The 17823-nt window shown below is 39.3% G+C and overlaps 2 protein-coding genes across 24 annotated transcripts; one reads left to right on the top strand and one right to left on the bottom strand.

Moving 5' to 3' along the window:
- Positions 1–278: 278 nt before the first annotated feature.
- LOC100117370 (RNA-binding protein 4.1) lies at positions 279–10604 on the bottom strand. Of its 20 annotated transcripts, none has more exons than XM_032597561.1 (9): positions 10196–10604; positions 9533–9647; positions 8952–8975; positions 8337–8643; positions 6789–7109; positions 6215–6437; positions 5235–5363; positions 4835–4891; positions 279–609 (listed from the first exon to the last, which is right to left on the bottom strand). In XM_032597561.1, the coding sequence occupies exons 2-9, from the start codon at positions 9542–9544 to the stop codon at positions 594–596; spliced, it is 1089 nt and encodes a 362-aa protein (XP_032453452.1). In that variant the 5' UTR covers positions 9545–9647; positions 10196–10604; the 3' UTR covers positions 279–593. The 20 variants fall into 20 exon arrangements, with proteins under 20 accessions (XP_032453452.1, XP_032453454.1, XP_032453449.1 ...); XM_032597563.1 differs by having other exon boundaries at positions 8952–8972; positions 10196–10600; XM_032597558.1 differs by having other exon boundaries at positions 8316–8643; positions 10196–10596.
- Positions 10605–10671: 67 nt separating this feature from the next.
- LOC100115330 (probable cleavage and polyadenylation specificity factor subunit 2) lies at positions 10672–15527 on the top strand. 4 transcript variants are annotated; one of them, XM_032597549.1, is made up of 11 exons: positions 10672–11766; positions 12339–12498; positions 12584–12743; positions 12814–13165; positions 13253–13563; positions 13637–13896; positions 13969–14154; positions 14227–14599; positions 14679–14873; positions 14952–15089; positions 15179–15419. In XM_032597549.1, exons 2-11 carry the CDS (start codon positions 12350–12352, stop codon positions 15269–15271), a joined length of 2217 nt encoding a protein of 738 aa, XP_032453440.1. In that variant the 5' UTR covers positions 10672–11766; positions 12339–12349; the 3' UTR covers positions 15272–15419. The 4 variants fall into 4 exon arrangements, with proteins under 4 accessions (XP_032453440.1, XP_032453441.1, XP_031780193.1 ...); XM_032597550.1 differs by having other exon boundaries at positions 10672–11166; XM_031924333.2 differs by lacking the exon at positions 10672–11766 and adding an exon at positions 11843–12001 and having other exon boundaries at positions 15179–15527.
- The last annotated feature ends 2296 nt before the right edge of the window (positions 15528–17823 follow it).

Here is a 17823-nt window from a genome sequence, read left to right on the forward strand (position 1 = left end):
ATGCTTGCTGCTTGGAAACCATACCTATAGGTATCTTGGGAACTTTACGATGTCATCTAGAAACTTTCTAGGGATTTTGTGATCCACCCGATATACCTGCGCCCTGTAGTACTGAATGTAAAATTTCGTATAAAGCATTAAATCGCTTTTTTTCAAACCAAATAATAATTTAACAAAAGTTATATATCAATTGCTACAATCTGGTGATGGAAACTGATAGTACTCAGGTAGAACAAGGAAGTGGATTAGAGTTGGAAAAAAATACAAAATACGCAATCTTTTACTTTTATTTAAAATCGTTTGTTTATTTATTTATTTTTTTTTTAATAGATCTCTCGATCACAGTGTAATTTCTGTCACGCTCTACCCCTTTAAAATAACAACTGCAGTCTTTAGTTCTTACCGTCTCATAGTTTGCTGTTGGAATATTGGATTTACTAAACATCAGCGTTTTTCAATCTCTCGTGTCCAAGATAAACCTCCGAACAATGTGGCCTCCCGCAAATTTCACGGAGTATTCCAAAGCTACACCTTCATGTGTCAAGTTTCAGCCAGTTCATCGAGTTCATCTCGATAAGTGACGGGGGCCTCGCTCATCCTGGCTGCCATCTATTACGAAAAATTCACATGAGAAAGTGCCACTCATAGAGGCATTAATTTGTTTGCTTCCTTACATGCTAATGTTACTTTACAGTATAAGAACATGTTAAGAATTCATAAAGAAAAACCCGGATCTTAGAACCTAGAACGAGTAAGAGAAAAAGCGTAGATCCAGTGATCGTTATCAAAGTAATTGCAGATATATATGTATACGTACACATCGCATTAACATGATAATTTTGGTGATCGATTTAAAAAAAAAAGTTAACAGTCGCGCGCTCGATAAACGGATAGTCAATGATCGAATTTCGCGAAGCTTATGGTTGATTGACGAAATTTACAATGAAATTTTTCAATGAGCGGAATACTCTCAACGGTCGCAGTATGCAACATAATCGTATATATAGGTGTGCATATACGTGCATCGTTCGTACGAATTCATTCGGATCTACAGATATACACACTGAAAAAAAAACACAGTCATTTCTGCCGTAAAGTCCGGTAGTTTTAACCGTTCTGTCACCGTAACGACTGTTCAGTAAGAACAACGGTGTGCCACTGGTAGTTTTGGCGAGTCGCAACTCGTAAAATTGATCGCTTACGCGGGACACCAGCAAAAACGACCGAACTGATTCTTTAAAACTACTGAACTCTACGGTAATTTTGGCGAGTCTTCGTACAATGACGGATTACTGGTGCGATTTCAGTTAAAATGGCTGAGTTTTTTTTCAGTGCATAACAGACTGATTTTCAATTTTTGCTTGTCGCGCTCATATAAACGTCGAGGACAGGCAAAAGATTTATCGAATGATGAGTAACCGTACACGCATTTTAGAAACGTCCTATGTCAGTGAAGTATAGACAAAATCGTTGATTTTACATTCCTAAAAGGCAGATGCTCGCCAGAGAATGAGTTTGATTCTATTGATCTCGTGTGAAAGAATGAAACTCTTGTTTTTACGTTCGGCTTCGAATTTTGATAAATCAAGCATGCGAGGAAATAATCGGTATCTTCGTGACGATACTGTTCCAGAGTCATTCCCAAATGTTCATAGGCAAAATCTTCTACTTGAAGTTGGTCTGGTGTGCTTAGCATTGCATGTACTTTAGAAAGCTAGCTTTACAGGGATAGCTCACTTCAAACAAAAAACAAAAATAAAATATGATGTATATTCAAAACTAGTGACCAAATAAGTATAAGAAATCAAAAGCACATAAGTAAAGAAAGAAGAAAAAAATAGGTTGATCAAGCATAACGTGTTCAAACATGTACGTCGAAAGCAATGATCGAAGTGCCTCGTCACATATTCCGTATACAACAATGAACCAGAAATTACACAGCCAACAAGAAGACCCGCTTATGAGACGTTGATCGAGACAACCATAGAATCATATTTATTTATAAAGGACGCACGCGTTCGATTGTTTGTTGTTGTTGTTGTTGTTGTTGTAATGAACGTACCTTTATAATCGCAAAGCCGCTGGGGCGCAAACGCAATCTCATCGCCAGCTTCGCATCTCTCGCTCTCTTTCGATAAAAATACCGCACGCTTCGGCGGACATAGCTTTTCGACGAATCTCTTTTTCTCTTCTCCGTTATAAAAGTGGAGCTAGGATACGACGCCGCCAAGTTGAATTATTTGCGCTAGGTAGAAACGCTGATTATTTGTCTCTCACACTCTCTCGCTCCTACTTCGCATTATCGCAATTGTGTGTTCGTTTGCACGTCGAGGGAGAGAGAAAAATATAAATCGACGGAGCGCAGTCTTCATAAGAATACGCTAGACACGCAAACTAGCGCAGTGTGTGAGTAACGGCGATGGCTCTTTCCCCACGATGGTCTTTTCATTTGCGCTTCGATCAATTCTTCTACCTCCTTCGTAATATTATTATGTTTTTGAAAATGAATGTGTCGTTTCGTTTGCAGTTATACACGTCAAAACTTTTAAAAATAACTGATTCTTTGTTTTTCAAGTTCTCAGTTAGTCTTTATTAAAAATAATAAAATGAGAAGGAATGAGAAAGAGGGATCAAATATGGGAAACAAATAGAATATTCATAGTTATTTTGAGAGAATATTTTGATCGCGATTGAAATGGATAGTGCCAATTAATTTATGATAAGGGTGAGGAGTGATTAGTTAAATTTATTGGAACTAAAAGATACACGGTTATTTAATGAAAGCAGCATTAAGCATTTCCTCTCGTTTTATTGATGAATATCATTTAAAACACTTTTTCAGGTTCTTACATATATAAAAAAGAAAAGAAGAAAATTATACAGCAAAATCTAAATAAATCACTAGCGTGTCCATTATATCAGTTAACACTAAACTAGGAATAATTAATGAATTTTTTCTTGTTTTAGTTTTACAGCCTAACTGTTCAAGATTCGTGTATCCCTAATACGGCAAGATCAACTCTTGTCTTTTACATTTGTTGGACCATCCCGTTACGATCTCCGAAATGAATGCTCATATATGCTTTCTTTTTTTTAAATGTATACAATATTTATGTATTTTTGTGTGTCAAGTATTCTTTACTTTAGACAAAATCAACAGTATAAAAATGTTAAATTTGTTACAATTCTTAGTAGTCGAATGGCTCCCGTGCTCGTCCAGATCTCGCATCCGCGCAGACTCTCGAATTCTCTTTACAACGTTTGCAACCATCATTTCGTGTATTTATTCAAATCGTATTTATCTATTTTTTGTAAATCCACACTTAACCTTGATCTAGCTCGAACTCGATCAATCAGCTTCTGTTTTCTTTTTGTTTTGTTTCTTTTCATTCAAGTATTATAATCTAGGAATATAATTATATGTATACACATTTATAAGAAACTGCATGTTTCGGTAAGTGGGCTGAGTTCGAGAGGGGCGTTGTTTGTGTAGACGTAAGTTCGCGCACTCTAACCGCTGTATTTTCATTGGCAATGAAACTTTTTATTTGCCATTTTGCGTGCGTGTTATTATTCGCTTTGATTCGTAGGTACTATCGATTAATTAGTACCTTGGTGGCATCGCGTCTGCCGGGCCTGGGAAGCTAAAAGTTTAAAAAAAAATGAGAAATCGCAGAATTAATCGTTTAATTTTTTCTTTTTCTTTACAGCGCAGTATAAAGTATAAGATGTAACTTTTAATCGTTTACGTATAATTATCGTAATCGTGTCGCGCTTTGTAAAACTGAATTCGAAGTAATTCTGTCGAGGAGATCGAAATCGTCGATAATGGCTTAACTGTGCAGTGAGATTCTTAATATCTAGATCTGATTTATTTCAATAAATAACATTCCAAAATTCAAATTATTTAATCAGCATCATTCAATTATGATTCTCAAAAGTCAGGAAAATGTAGAAAAACTACCCGAAAAAATAATGATTGTTAAGTAAAATCACTACACAGTGCGATAAAAAATACGAGGTACGCAAGCACATCTGAATCGTAGAAAAAAGAAAAAATGATCCAGCTGGATGCGAAAAACTTAGTTATACGACGGGAAAAATGTTGTGTTTACTAGTTAAGTATACGCTTTAAAATTCTTAAATGGTGCTTCATGACCGAAATTTCGCAGATTTAAATTTACCGAGTTTCCATTATATTCTCTTTGAGTAAGCAGAAATGGAAAAATGCTATGGATATAGAATAACAGCGAAGCTACTTTTCGTTTTCATTGTCGCTGTACACCATGCTTTGTTCATCGCTTGAAGAGTTCGCATTCGCAATATACAAAGATTCGCGTTTGTTAAGTCGCATTCAGTTTGCTTTCCTGTTACAATAGCGCGCGCTCGGGTTTTACGCATGCCGAATTATGAAAGTCGGAAGAAAAATAGCAACAATAATCGACTAAATTCAATGCAAATATTTTTGATGCATGGAATTATATTACCTTCATGTTATCTCTAAAATTTGAAACTTTAACAATGATAAATTATCGTTTATTATTGCTAGGAATGTGTAAAGTCTTGTTACATCTTATACTTTTTCACAGTATGATATTCAGTGTCGCTCTGCGCATCATAAATTATTACTCAACGCTTATTCGGAGTTGAACGGTTCGGATAAGCATAATAACGACGAAACGCAAAAGAACGAGAGCGCAAGGTCTTTTACTCAGCTCAATGTTCCTTGTCGAATTCTATATTCATACTCGAAATATTTTACAATACTCGCAAACCGCCGTATTTTTTTACTATTCCTAATTGGAAGAATTGAAAACGAGAAAGTGTTACTTACCGGTTTCCTCCGCGCGGAGGGCCGTATGGGTCTGCTCTCTCATAGCCTTCTGTGTATCTGGAAAAAAATAAAAGGATGAAATTTTCAAGTTATATAAAATAATTTCGTTCTACATTCTTCAAGTGCAAATACAATGCGTGCGAGTTAATTTTTTTTCAATATACAATATACGTGAGAAAAAAAGAACACTTGAAAGGTAATATTTTAGCATTTGATATTAAGAAATGTTAACAAAAGCATGATCCAGAAAAGCAAGTAACGAATACAATAGAGGCTGAAGCTCTTTAACCCTTTAACATCACAGTTTTTTTAAGAAAAATAAGCGAATATAGATCAAAAGTAAGTTGTTAAAGAGTCAAGTGAAAAAAACAGACAGCATTAATTGCTAGAACAAACGCACCCTCCAACTTGATATCCACCACTGGGAACAGTTCCTCCAGCTCTTCGGCTGAACATGTCTGCTTGTGGTCCAGGACCAGTGTTGTAGCTAGGTCCACCAGTACTGTAGCTCGGTGCCCCACTGATTGGTCTATTCAAAATCAAATTTGATCTTATTTATAAATTTAACCTTCGTGAATGAAGTTTGAAAGACAGGAAAGTCAGATTAAATTAGATACTTAAAACCGTAAAGCTTTCTTTGGTGCCTGGTTTTAGTAAGTAACTGAATCTAACTCAGGAGTACCAAGCTACAAAACTGTGTTTCTAGTTCACATTATATATTTTCAGCATATTTTGTTTGGAACAATGGATGGATAATAAGAAGGTAAGAGCATATAGAGGTTAAGCAAAGAATAACAAGTAGCAATTGGACATGGAGTAATTTTAAGGATCAAAACAAGGAAGAAATTTATAAGTGTAAAAATTAACTGGAATAGTATCTTACACTGACGCTTTTGACTAATTGAAACTTAAAATTATAATGAAACTGTTGTACAAACATTACATGAATCGATCGTTTTGGAAATTTAATTTTCAATAACAGAAAAATTCTAGCAAATTATCATATCTGCATAAAATTATTTTGTATTGAGAAGAGTTATCTCTTATATAAAATTATTTTTTGGTCATTTACAAATGTAAAGCTTTTTTATGACAATAGTGATGTTCCTTTTGAAATCGACCATACTTCTAAGGTTGTAAAAGCATGGTGTCTGTTCAAGACAATTAATCTTGCTCGGATACCAGATGGTACATTACATTTTAATAAAGTCATAAGATGTAAGTGTTATGAGCTCTGCTACATTAACGTTATAACGTTTGCCTCCTCAACAAATATTTTCATATCGAACAACGTGAATTCAAACAATTTTAATGAATGAAAATCAGTCTAGTTATCAAGAGTCGAGTGGGAAAACCTTGCGAAAACAAAATAATTCTTACCCAACTTCGCCATATCCAGTACCATATCCGCCAGCAGCAACACCGCCACCACTTCCATTCCTCATAGGTCCAGCGGCCGTGCGGTCGTATTCAGCGCGGGGCGCACCATACGCGTCAGCTCTGCCGGCTGTGAAGTTGTCGGTGCGACCATAGTCAACAGGTCCAGGCGCTGCTCTATTGAAATCACCACCCATGCCGCCTCCAGGCACAGAGTAGTCGCACACTGTTTGCCCAGAATACCTCGCTTTAGTATACCAAACCAAAATGACATTTGAATATAACTTTGGAGAGTTTCGCTGTTCAAGCTTGTTCTACACACTATTTCTACACACAGTCAAAACGTGCAGTTCGCTAGTGCTTCTTTCATTACTATTATTTACGTTAAAAAAACGCGTTACTAGTGTAACTCTACTCTATAATTTGATGACAAGGAAGTAAAATTTTGAGGATTAAACTTCAATCTAAAACAGCTTGACAAAATCGAAGGAAATATCTAGATGGAACGGGCATAAACAGGTCGGTCTCCAATGATAGATTCAAACAAAAGCAGGATGGAAGAGAATACTGTATGTACTTTGGAATTCTCCCCGGTTTCCGTAATCCGTCCGCGCGCCGAATTCGGCTGTTCTGCCGTAATCGGTCCTGCCGTAGTCAACAGCTCCAGTAGGTCCGTAGCCGCCAACCGCGCCACCCGCAGGCCCATAACCACCCATCGGCGCCGTCGATGTATATCCCATAGCTGCGCCACCAACGTTCTGGCCGTATCCGCCTCGGTCATTGTAGCCGCCGCTGAAGTCTCCTCGGCCACTGAAGTCGCCGCCGCCGCGGTTGTAGTCTGTGTAGCCGCCACCACCAGCGGCTGCTCCGTCATAGCCAACGTTATGTATTGGGAGCACTGCAGTTTTGCACGAGAGTTGGTTGCCCAAGAACAGAATCAAGTGGAAAATCTTTCATTGCTTTTTGATTATTCACTGGCAGAGATGCAGTTAGGTTTTCGAATTACATTGGAAGCCCCTAACTATCGTCTCGTGTCTTTATCTTTCAAATTTGATTTGAGTTTTCAAGTTGTTTCAAGTTTTTTGCTTATGTTGTTTCTGCTATTTGTTTTTGGTTTGTGTTCTGGAGAGTTAGGGTTACGGATTCTCGAACGACGGTCAGTTATGAATTCGTCAAAATCAACACAAGGATAGATTATTACACGGGCTTAAACGTTTGTAAATTCCAAGTTAAAGGGTCAGAGAGACATGGTGTTTTTTTCTTATATTAATTCAGTAAAATGCAAATTATAAAACGAATAGCTGTCAATTATTGGACTGAAATACTAATGGATGAGTAGTAATTGCAAGTGAAGATGAAAGCAATGGAGATGTTAACGTGATCCATGCAGTTATGATATACTATTATCAAAAAATTGTATACATGTGTGTATTAACCTGATGAATTATGTACTAAAAACAACTTTTAAGTATCAAACATAGAATATAACCAATTGAAGGGATTATTTATCAGTGTCAGTGTTAAGTATTAATCTTAATAAATGTGAATAATCTAAATCATAAAAGCTATTACATGTTAAAAAGCAATAATGATAATAAGCAGCTAAGTGTGAAGAAAAAAGGATGTCATTATTTGTTGACAAAACATGACCAGTTTTCTACACTTGTATTAAAATAATGATATCATTGATGTGCAATTTTGATTATTTAAGTCCATGCAAGGAATCAAACTTCACATATATGCGTATGTCCCCATTTTTACTGGTACATGACGATAGAAATGAATGGTGAAAAAGTTGGCATACACAAAGAAAAATAAAAGGTATTAATTTTGTTGCGCAGAAATGAAGAAAAATCGATTTAGTTGCATAATATTAGTTAGACGTGTACAAACGTTTAAACACGGGGTAATAATCATAATCACGAATCGCTGTACAATCTCCGATCTCGAAGCTCACGCGAACTAGGAATTAAGCACGTGGCAAAGTACGTGAAAAAAACTTTAAGATTGTTTGACAAAAACGTTTCCGATGCAAGTCATCGGAACGTAAATCATCAATCTTTTCTCTCAGAAGTTACGAACGACGCGGTGTATTTCAACAAACCTCTCCTGTCGTTATACGGACCGGGACGAGTATCGCGGCCTCCATCTCGTCCTCCTCTGCCGCCGCGCATCGGGCCACCGCGTCTGTCGTCTCGACGTCCTCGTGACTTGCCGGTGGACTGCTCGACGTTGATGGTCGCGCCTTTGAATGATGTGTTGTGCAGGGCCTTGATTGCCTCGGCGGCGTCCTCCTCGCGGGCCATGTGAACGAAGCCGTAGCGGTTCATTACATCGCATTCGGTCACCTCGCCGAAACGCAGGAACAGGTTGCGCAGCTCTTCGCTCCGGCAGTTTTCCGGTAGCCTACCGACGAAGATCTTTGTCTTCCTCTGTTTTGAAAAGAAAAATTAACCGTGAGTACTTGTACTTGTGAGCGCCCTTTAGAAAAGCATGCTTTTTTAATTTTTCTTGTTTCTTTAGAAATCGACCATGCTTATAAAGGTGGAAAAGCATGGTGTCTGTTCAAGACTTTGGTTCTTGCTCACTTCTACAACAAAAATTTGTAGCTTACGTCTCATTTATACAATAAGACGTAAGTTTATTGAGCTTCAAGATTGTTCAAGAGAAAAAGCAGAAAACGTTGCAATAACAAAAGTCATAATGATATGCAAGTTTATATTCTTTATAAGATTCTCACCGGTGAACTGGGTGACACCATCTTCTGCAAAAAAAGGAAACGTAAAAATTAACAATTATACAGAGAATTCAACTTTATACTATTCTAAGCTTTTAAAATTGTGCAGAATCTATTGAATAAAACGCAAATCGGAGAATCCTCCGATGCATTGTCCAAACTAACCTCGCAAACGCGTCGCAAAGAGCAGAGTATCTGCGGAGGACGCGCAAACGCGACGCGGCGTGCTCGGTTCGCAACTTGGGCTATTCGGGCCCTGATTCATTTTTCGTAAACTTTTGTTACAGACATGATTATGATGCAATATTTTAAGAATTTCAAGCTTGGAATCCCGCGGTATCTTAGGTAATAGAATTATTCAATTTTAACGTCCAACACGAGCCACCGTCTACAAAGTATTAAAAAAAACATCATCGGAATAAACGTCAAAACAGAGGCTAGTCAAAGCTTTATTTTTAAACCGAAACAACAAACAGCCAAAGTTGCTTCATAGTCGCGCGAACAATCAACAATATAAAACAAATGCGTCATTACAGAGAATGAGAGCGATAACAGGGTTGCGGAAACAAGTTTTTGATACTCACCAAATTGTTCATTTTCGAATCGATCGAAAAACTCCGCACTAGGTGCTATGTCGTGAAGAGTGAGAGCAGCCAGGGGGCCGCAGATATTCCTCAGTGGCGTGTGTTCGAATCGGACCTTGAAGGAGAGAGACAGACACGAGTGTTAGCAGAAATACGAACACACAGACTAAGCACGCTCGCGAAGAAAACGACGCGACGCCCAAGCCACACCGCACAAACATGAGACCAAGTCGCGCGCGCGCGTTATTCCTACTACCTCGGAAGAGGAGGGGCAAGGAGAAAGCAAGGGGGGGAGGGAATACGGAAAAAGAGCGTTACCGCGCGGCGCGTCGATACGTCGCCGCCGCCGCCACCACCACCTTCCGAAATGTTCAGATGTACATACATACATAGGTACTTATTTCCCGGTGGATGGGGAAATATTGGGATTTTCGAAGACGCTGTACGAACACTTGCAATGTCGGTCTTAAGAAGAACGGTCTAGGTGGACGTATGACGCGGTATAGGTATATGGCTGGGTGCAAAAGAACTTGGATCGAACCGTTGAAAGAAGAACGAGAATAAGCGCATAGCCAAGTCACGGGTCTCGCGATGATCGAATCGGGTCACTGAGCGAACGAAGAAACTGCGCTTCGTGTCGAGTACTACTCTTGGTGTACTTACGTGCAGGTCCGATGTCTCGCAGGAACTCGGTGTGTACGCTGAAGGACGTGAAAAGGCGCGTGCGAGGCTTCGCTGCTGAGACAAACGCGTAGGAGAGACCGCCGCCGGAGAGTTGGACTAATGGCGCCGCGCCGGAAGTCCGTTTGCTCTCTCTCTCTCTCTCTCTCTCTCTCACTCTACTGTCGTGGTAGGGAGGGGGGGGGGAGGTGGCGGGACGAGCGGGCAGGTGCTGCCGAGTTCGCTTGTTTTTTCTCCGATAAGACACCTCTCAGGAATGACGTAGTTTTAGAAAGCCTATTTTACACGATTCGGAGATTCGCAGACTCGGATCGAATCTCTCCTAGTCGAAAGGATATTTTGGGTGCACGAGTCGCCGGGTTTCCGACCTTCACTGACGGTCGCTCGCGAATGCGCGCGCACGCGGAAGCGGGCAGCCAACGACTTGCTTCTTCGATCCCCGTCTCGCCGTCTATCCCGGTTCTACGCGCAAATAATTGCGGTATACCAAAGATAGGCTGATGCCCTGCGACCAAATTCACGAAAATTTGGCTTAATTTTAGAGCTTTTTACGATTGGACCGTAAAGTGAGATATGAAAATTTGCTTTCTCATCCATCGGGGATTCGAGGAAAAGGCACGCCGGCCGCGATTGCAGCGCCGGAACGCCGCGCGGCGAACGATTGGAGTGACAAGCCTATCAAAAACGCTGCGCTGTTGCCACTTTTAGCAGTCTGTTTTTATATATTTCTTTTGACCTTTCAAAAATAATTTTTTTTCAATGGAAAAACCTACTTACTACTCTATGTTAATGTATAAGTATTGGCCAATTACTCGTAGCGGTAGTTGAAGAGATAAGAAAATCTACATTAAGCGACAGATGCCGAAATTAAAATAAGAGCCAATCCCCGCTACTTCGGCCGCAAATAACAAACAATATAGACGTCGCGGATTACGGAAAGAGAGAACGCAATAGTTGAGCAATTTTTTTAAATCTCTCCACCTATACACGTCATCTCTCCGTCACCCTTACCCTCACCAAATTTCTCAGTAATATCTTTTTTTTCACCCAGAAATGGCTATTGCAGAATTCCTCCGTAATAAATATATATATATGTGTGTGTGTATGTGTTTGTACGTGTGTATATTGAAAATTGGAAGCCTACTAAATTCATTATTATTAATGTAGCGATGCACCTTAGGAAAAGTTTTTGTATTATTTTAAAAAACAGCATTCAGTTTTAGACAAATATGTAAGTAAAATATTATGAATCCAAGAGTGTCAATATGAATATCTCGCAACATCCGCCATTTTGAGGTTATGAAATTTACAAGCATATTTTCGAAAAAATTATGATTCGCTGATGCGTTAACATGATTATTCATGTAAATATTATAATATCTATCCATAAAGTGGATCACAACAATTATAATGATGATTTTTTTAAGCTTTCGGCGTGGAATTTAAATCTCGCGGTCTCTCCAATCTGCCATTCTTAAGATTGCCATGTAAACGCAGCCTAAGTCTCCACGGTTGCTCACTCCAGCATACGGCTTCGTATATCCCTCTACTAGGTATATATTATATACCTCTATGATAATAACGGCAACACTGCGAAGGCACTGGCATATATACTTCGTAAGCTTGGCTTGGATTTTCAGCATTTCGGAGTCGAGTATGATGATGAGATGTTTATGTAGCCTTGTAGACTAGAAATGTTGATATTTTTATTTTCCTGAATTGCGCTTTATTAAACTTTCTAACAGAGCTTATGCGTATGGTTTATTAAGTTTTTGAAATCGTAAATAGGTACCGTTCATAATTCATTAATAATAAGATCACGATTGACGTTTGTACATTGTGTTGATAGGTTAGGATCTCTGCACAACATTTTTTAATGTTTACAGGTTGTGTTGTGTTGATAGGTTAAGCTCCCTTCTCCAAAAGTCATTTTTTACATTTTTTTTTTTCATAAAAATCTCTTATTTACAAGTTTATAAAAGCATATCTACCTTTCTGACCTTGAGATTATCATTTTAAATTTAACATAATACATGAATTTGTTATCTGCATCAGCAGTATATAAGTAGACAAATGAAGCAAAAGAAGAATTTGTTTGATTTATTTTGTGACTCTTTTTTTGTAGACAATTAAACAATGACGTCGATCATCAAATTACATGCCATATCAGGTGCATTAGACGAATCACCTCCTTGTTATATTTTGCAAGTTGATGAATTACGCATCTTATTGGACTGCGGATGGGATGAAAAATTTGATCCAGATTTCATTAAGGAATTAAAAAGGTATGACTGAATTAAGTCCAGTTTTTTTCTTGTATAGTAGCTGAATATTTATGTATTATTATTATATGTGTGTATTATTTTTCAGACATGTTCATCAAATTGATGCTGTTCTGCTGTCTTACCCAGATCCATTACATTTGGGAGCTTTACCTTATTTGGTAGGGAAATGTGGTCTGAGTTGTCCTATATATGCAACAATTCCAGTTTACAAAATGGGCCAGATGTTCATGTATGATATATATCAGGTAAATAAATTATTAAATAGCCCATTAGAATAATTTTAATCCTTGATATTAAATCTGTATTTTGTTCTAGTCTCGACACAATATGGAAGACTTTAATTTATTTACTCTCGATGATGTTGATGCAGCATTTGACAAAATTGTGCAATTGAAATACAATCAAAGTATATCTATGAAAGGCAAAGGATATGGTGTCACATTGACACCTTTACCAGCTGGACATATGATAGGTGGTACAATATGGAAAATTGTAAAAGTTGGGGAAGAAGATATTATATATGCTGTTGACTTTAATCACAAAAAAGAGAGACATTTAAATGGATGTGAGTTGGAAAGGTTGCAGAGACCATCTTTACTAATCACTGACAGTTTCAATGCAACTTATCAACAAGCCAGGCGGCGTACAAGAGATGAAAAATTAATGAGTATGCATAATCATTTGAAAATATTTTTATGCTAAACTGTTTGAAAATTTTGGTTTAATGAACTATCTTTTTGTTGTGTTATTTTAGCAAATATTCTTCAAACTCTTCGTGGAGGTGGAAATGTACTTGTAGGAGTTGACACGGCAGGCAGAGTCTTGGAATTAGCTCACATGTTGGACCAATTATGGAGAAATAAAGAGTCTGGTTTACTTGCTTATTCTTTAGCTCTATTAAATAATGTCAGTTACAACGTCGTTGAATTTGCAAAATCACAAATTGAATGGATGAGTGATAAATTGATGAAAAGCTTTGAAGGCGCCAGAAATAATCCATTTCAATTCAAACATTTACAATTGTGTCACAGTATGGCTGAATTAAATCAAGTTCCTAGTCCAAAGGTATTTCATATTTCTTTATAAAATAGAATTATTCGACTATGTTTTAACCATTTTCAAATTTTCAATTGCACAGGTTGTATTAGCTAGTACTCCAGATATGGAGTGTGGTTTCTCTCGCGATCTCTTTTTGCAATGGTGTAGTAATCCTCAAAATAGTATTATAATAACAAGCAGAACGTCACCAGGCACACTTGCAAGAGATCTAGTGGAAAATGGTGGTAACAGGAATATAACTTTAGAGATTAAAAAGAAGGTGAGATTAGAAGGAGCTGAATTAGAAGAATATATGAAGAAGGAAAAAGTAAAGCAAGAACAATTAAAACAAGAGAAAATGTAAGTTTTTTATTTTTTGACATTGTAATGGAAGGTGTAGAACATTTTAAAATACTTTTTTTATTCATATAGGGAAACCGCTGATGTTAGTTCGGAGTCGGAAGATGAAATAGAAGTGGGTGGTGCTAAAGGAAAGCACGATTTGCTAGTTAAACAAGAGCACAAGCCAGGGTTCTTCAAGCAGAGTAAAAAGCAACATCCTATGTTCCCTTTCGTAGAAGAAAAAATAAAAGTCGACGAGTACGGCGAAATAATAAAGTAAGATTCATGTTTAAAAATGTGGGGGGATCCATTGAAAATTTATTAATAAGTAAAATTATGATTTCACAGACCTGAAGACTATAAAATAGCTGAAGTACTGCCAGAGGCTGAAGATAACAAAGAAAACATAGAAGTTAAGCAGGAAGAGCAAGTTCAGCACCCAGCTGAAACTATGAGCGATATTCCAACAAAATGTGTTCAAACAACTCGTACTATTGCCGTTAACGCTTCCGTAACATACATAGACTTTGAAGGAAGATCCGATGGTGAATCATTGCAGAAAATTCTTGCACAGTTGCGGCCTCGCAGAATAGTTTTAGTTAGAGGTTCTCCTAAGGATACCGAGCTTCTTGCCGCACAAGCTCGGAACGTAGGTGCTCGCGTGTTTATACCTTCAAGAGGAGAAACTTTGGATGCAACGACAGAAACACATATTTATCAAGTAACTATGATGCTAGAACTGTTACGATTGAGTTCAAATAAAAAATGTCAAGTTTTTATTAAATTAAATATTTTTTTAGGTACGTTTGACGGATGCCTTGGTGAGTGGATTGAATTTCTCTCGTGGAAAGGGAGATTCGGAAGTCGCTTGGGTCGATGCTCTGATAACAGCACGCGACCAGGTCTGCAGAGATGTTTTTATGGACAATGAAAATGAAGATCTGATTGACAGGACAGAAAAAATTCTCACATTGGAACCGCTGCCTCTCAACGAAGTAATTAGAGTTTAAAATATTATAGAAAAAAACTATGCTCCATTCAATATTAATGCTGATTTCGCTGTTTATTAACAGGTTCCAGGTCATCAAACTACCTTTATTAATGAATTGAAATTATCAGATTTCAAACAAATTTTAACTAAAGCTAATATTCCCTCGGAGTTCAGTGGCGGTGTTTTGTGGTGTTGTAATAATACCATTGCAGTGAGAAGGGTAAGTAGCTAATCGTTATAAGTAATTAGCTGATCGTTATCACGTTACAAAAACCGATTTATTTGACGCATAATCCATTTGAATTTCAGCACGAGGCCGGCAAAATCATAATGGAGGGTTGTCTCTCTGAAGATTACTACAGAGTGAAAGAATTACTGTACGAACAGTATGCGATTGTGTAGAGAATGACGTATTGAGTGAGTCTGTAAATATATGAATGTTTTGTTTGACCGGCTTCTGTACAAGATGCAATTCGCTAGTTGTAAATTAATTTTTATACTTTATACCATGTAAGAAAGTGCAAAGTACAAAAAATGAGAAAATAGAAAATTTTTACAATTATTTGCGTGACTTTCACAGCGGTAATCTATCGATATTAATAGAGTCAAATCATGTAATTTTTGTTAACACACAAAACTATTAAAATAATTAAATTTATAATTATTTATTTATTATTTATAATTCATTGCGTCATCGCGTAACGGCTAATAAAAGAACTTATTTATAACTCGTTATCACTAATGAGAATGAAACACGTGCAAAGCAGACTGATATTTAAAAAACTGGCTACTGGATCAAGTTACATCTCGATCGGCATAAGTTAAATATACGAATGCATCAAACATAAAGTCAGGCTACGCCGCTCCAAAAGAAAGAATCGAAGGAAGGATCAGCTTTGCAAGATCGACAGAAGAGCTCGCTCAGCGACTAACGGCACTCCTCGCTATATTTAGTCTAATAATTGGTCATCCCATCAATCCGTACGCGCGCCCAATTACCTTAAATGTTCAACGACCGGCAACGTATGCGCATGTATATCCGAGTATTTCTATATGCATAAGGTCGCGTGCGTGCGTCCGCGTCGGCCGGCACGCACGTGTCCGCTGGCTTACGTCAAAATTTAAATGCCGCGCCGGCGCGCGCACGCCACCACCATAGTACCCTATATATACAGCCGGCTTTCGCACACTGATGCACACAGCACGTACCGTTTAAATGCCGCCGCGCTCACTCTCTCTCTCTCTCTCTCTCTCTCTCTCTCTCGCTCTCGCTCTGGTCAGGAATGTATATACCACGGTATATAGGTACAGAATACGATAGCTCGCTGCTTTGTACCTGAGCTGTGAGAGGAGAGGTCCAGGTATATATATATATGGGTTGAAGGCCGGCGAAGATGTCGGCCGGATGCCTTAGCGATTGCGAAGAATTCGCTTATTTTCTTAATCTTGGTATATACAGCACTTTCGTAGAATCATCGCGAGATTGCCGACGGTCCGACAGTCCTGTGGGCGAAAAAATTAAATTCGCTCGATTGCGTTAATCAACTCCGCATGGAGATGCAAATCAAGTACCCTTCCCTCGTCCGATCGATTTTTCGGACATCTCCCCCCAAATCTAATGGCCTCCACATATCGAAAGCCAGCTTCTATATCGTCGTCGTCATCGTGCGGTCGTCGGCGTGCAGCCGGCGATTTTTACGAATGGAAAACGCGGCTACCGTGACAGAGCGGCGCCGGCTGAGGGAAGGCGGCGAGGGGCCTCCGGTGTCTGCAAGTGTACCCATTGGTCGAGGACCGTCGGCGATTCACACCGACGCTTTTCGTTATGTCTATGTATATATAACACACTTGCACACATAAATGCACGGCGGCGGCCGGCAGTCGTCTCGCGAGCGTCGAGACAGAGGAAGAGAGAGAGAGAGAGAGAGAGAGAGAAAACGGAGTATAGGTATGCTCGCAGGGACGAATCACCCGGAGGTTCCTCTCTCCCCCTGATGCTTGCTTTCTCTATACGCCGCGAACCTTGGAAGGCATTCTCCGGCTGCATTGTCATGCCGGTGTCTGTTATATGCGCCAAAATCCACTGTGGAACGGCGGAGTCATTTTTCATGTATGTACCTTCGGGAATCGTCAGCCCGAGGATGCTCTGACGAACTTTCGAATTTTGCGTATTGCAGTAAGTACCGAACCGGACAGCTGCAGGGCATGGGATATTATTTCGGTCTAGTTCGATGCGATATTCGTGCGGCGAGCGCGTGTCTGTAGGGTATGCAGCTCTCTCTCTCTCTCTCTCTGTCTCTGCGGCGGCTATTTTCAGCTCGCGCGTATCGAACGACCTTGCCCTTATCTACTTTGCATAATTTACAATGATTCTCGCCACTTTTCTATACTCCAATGTATAGCTTGGGACTGAGACAAAAAGACGAATACTTGTATGATTGAGAATAGAGCACAGCTGCGGAGATCGATAAGCAGGCAGCAGCAACGGAGGAAAAGGGAAAGGAGCGTTAATTTTTCTCCGAACTCCATCTGTTCCTGCTCCATCGAAAGAGAGTGAGCGAGAGAGAGGAGCAACAACGCGTGCCCTAGAAATGGCACACAGCTGAGCTAGAGGCAGGCATTCAGCAGCAGTGGAGCCGGGGAAAAGAAAGAATAGAGCAGCAGAGGGAAAAGGCCGACAAAAAGCCCGGCCTCTGCACATCCCCTCGTCCGCGCGCACCATGGAGCGAGCTCCAGTTGGCAAATTCGCACGGTCCTGAATCTCGCTCTCTCTCTCTCTCTCTCTCTCGCTCGCTCGCTCTGGCTCTGGTTTCGTCTCTCCTTCTCCCAGGGCAGGTTTCCCGTGACACTCACACGAACCTATGCAAATACGCACACAGCTCCCGAAGGCCGGTGGGGCATGTATGTACAACTTACACCATTCTGATTTCGCACGTCGGTGTGTAGACCGGGAG

This window comes from Nasonia vitripennis, chromosome 2 (assembly GCF_009193385.2).
Source record: "Nasonia vitripennis strain AsymCx chromosome 2, Nvit_psr_1.1, whole genome shotgun sequence".
NCBI classification, from domain to species: domain Eukaryota; kingdom Metazoa; phylum Arthropoda; class Insecta; order Hymenoptera; family Pteromalidae; genus Nasonia; species Nasonia vitripennis.

What these genes read in the sequence shown, in the direction of transcription:
- LOC100117370 (XM_032597552.1), bottom strand. An exon ending in ACTGGATATGGCGAAGTTGG is followed by an intron (nt 5,364 to 6,214) that starts GTAAGAATTATT and finishes GATTTTGAATAG; the next exon opens with ACCAATCAGTGGGGCACCGA. An exon ending in GGTGGATATCAAGTTGGAGG is followed by an intron (nt 4,892 to 5,234) that starts GTGCGTTTGTTC and finishes ATTTTTTTCCAG; the next exon opens with ATACACAGAAGGCTATGAGA.
- LOC100115330 (XM_032597549.1), top strand. Translation starts at nt 12,350, where the DNA reads ATGACGTCGATCATCAAATTACATGCCATATCAGGTGCATTAGACGAA. An exon ending in TTCATTAAGGAATTAAAAAG is followed by an intron (nt 12,499 to 12,583) that starts GTATGACTGAAT and finishes ATTATTTTTCAG; the next exon opens with ACATGTTCATCAAATTGATG. An exon ending in TCATGTATGATATATATCAG is followed by an intron (nt 12,744 to 12,813) that starts GTAAATAAATTA and finishes ATTTTGTTCTAG; the next exon opens with TCTCGACACAATATGGAAGA.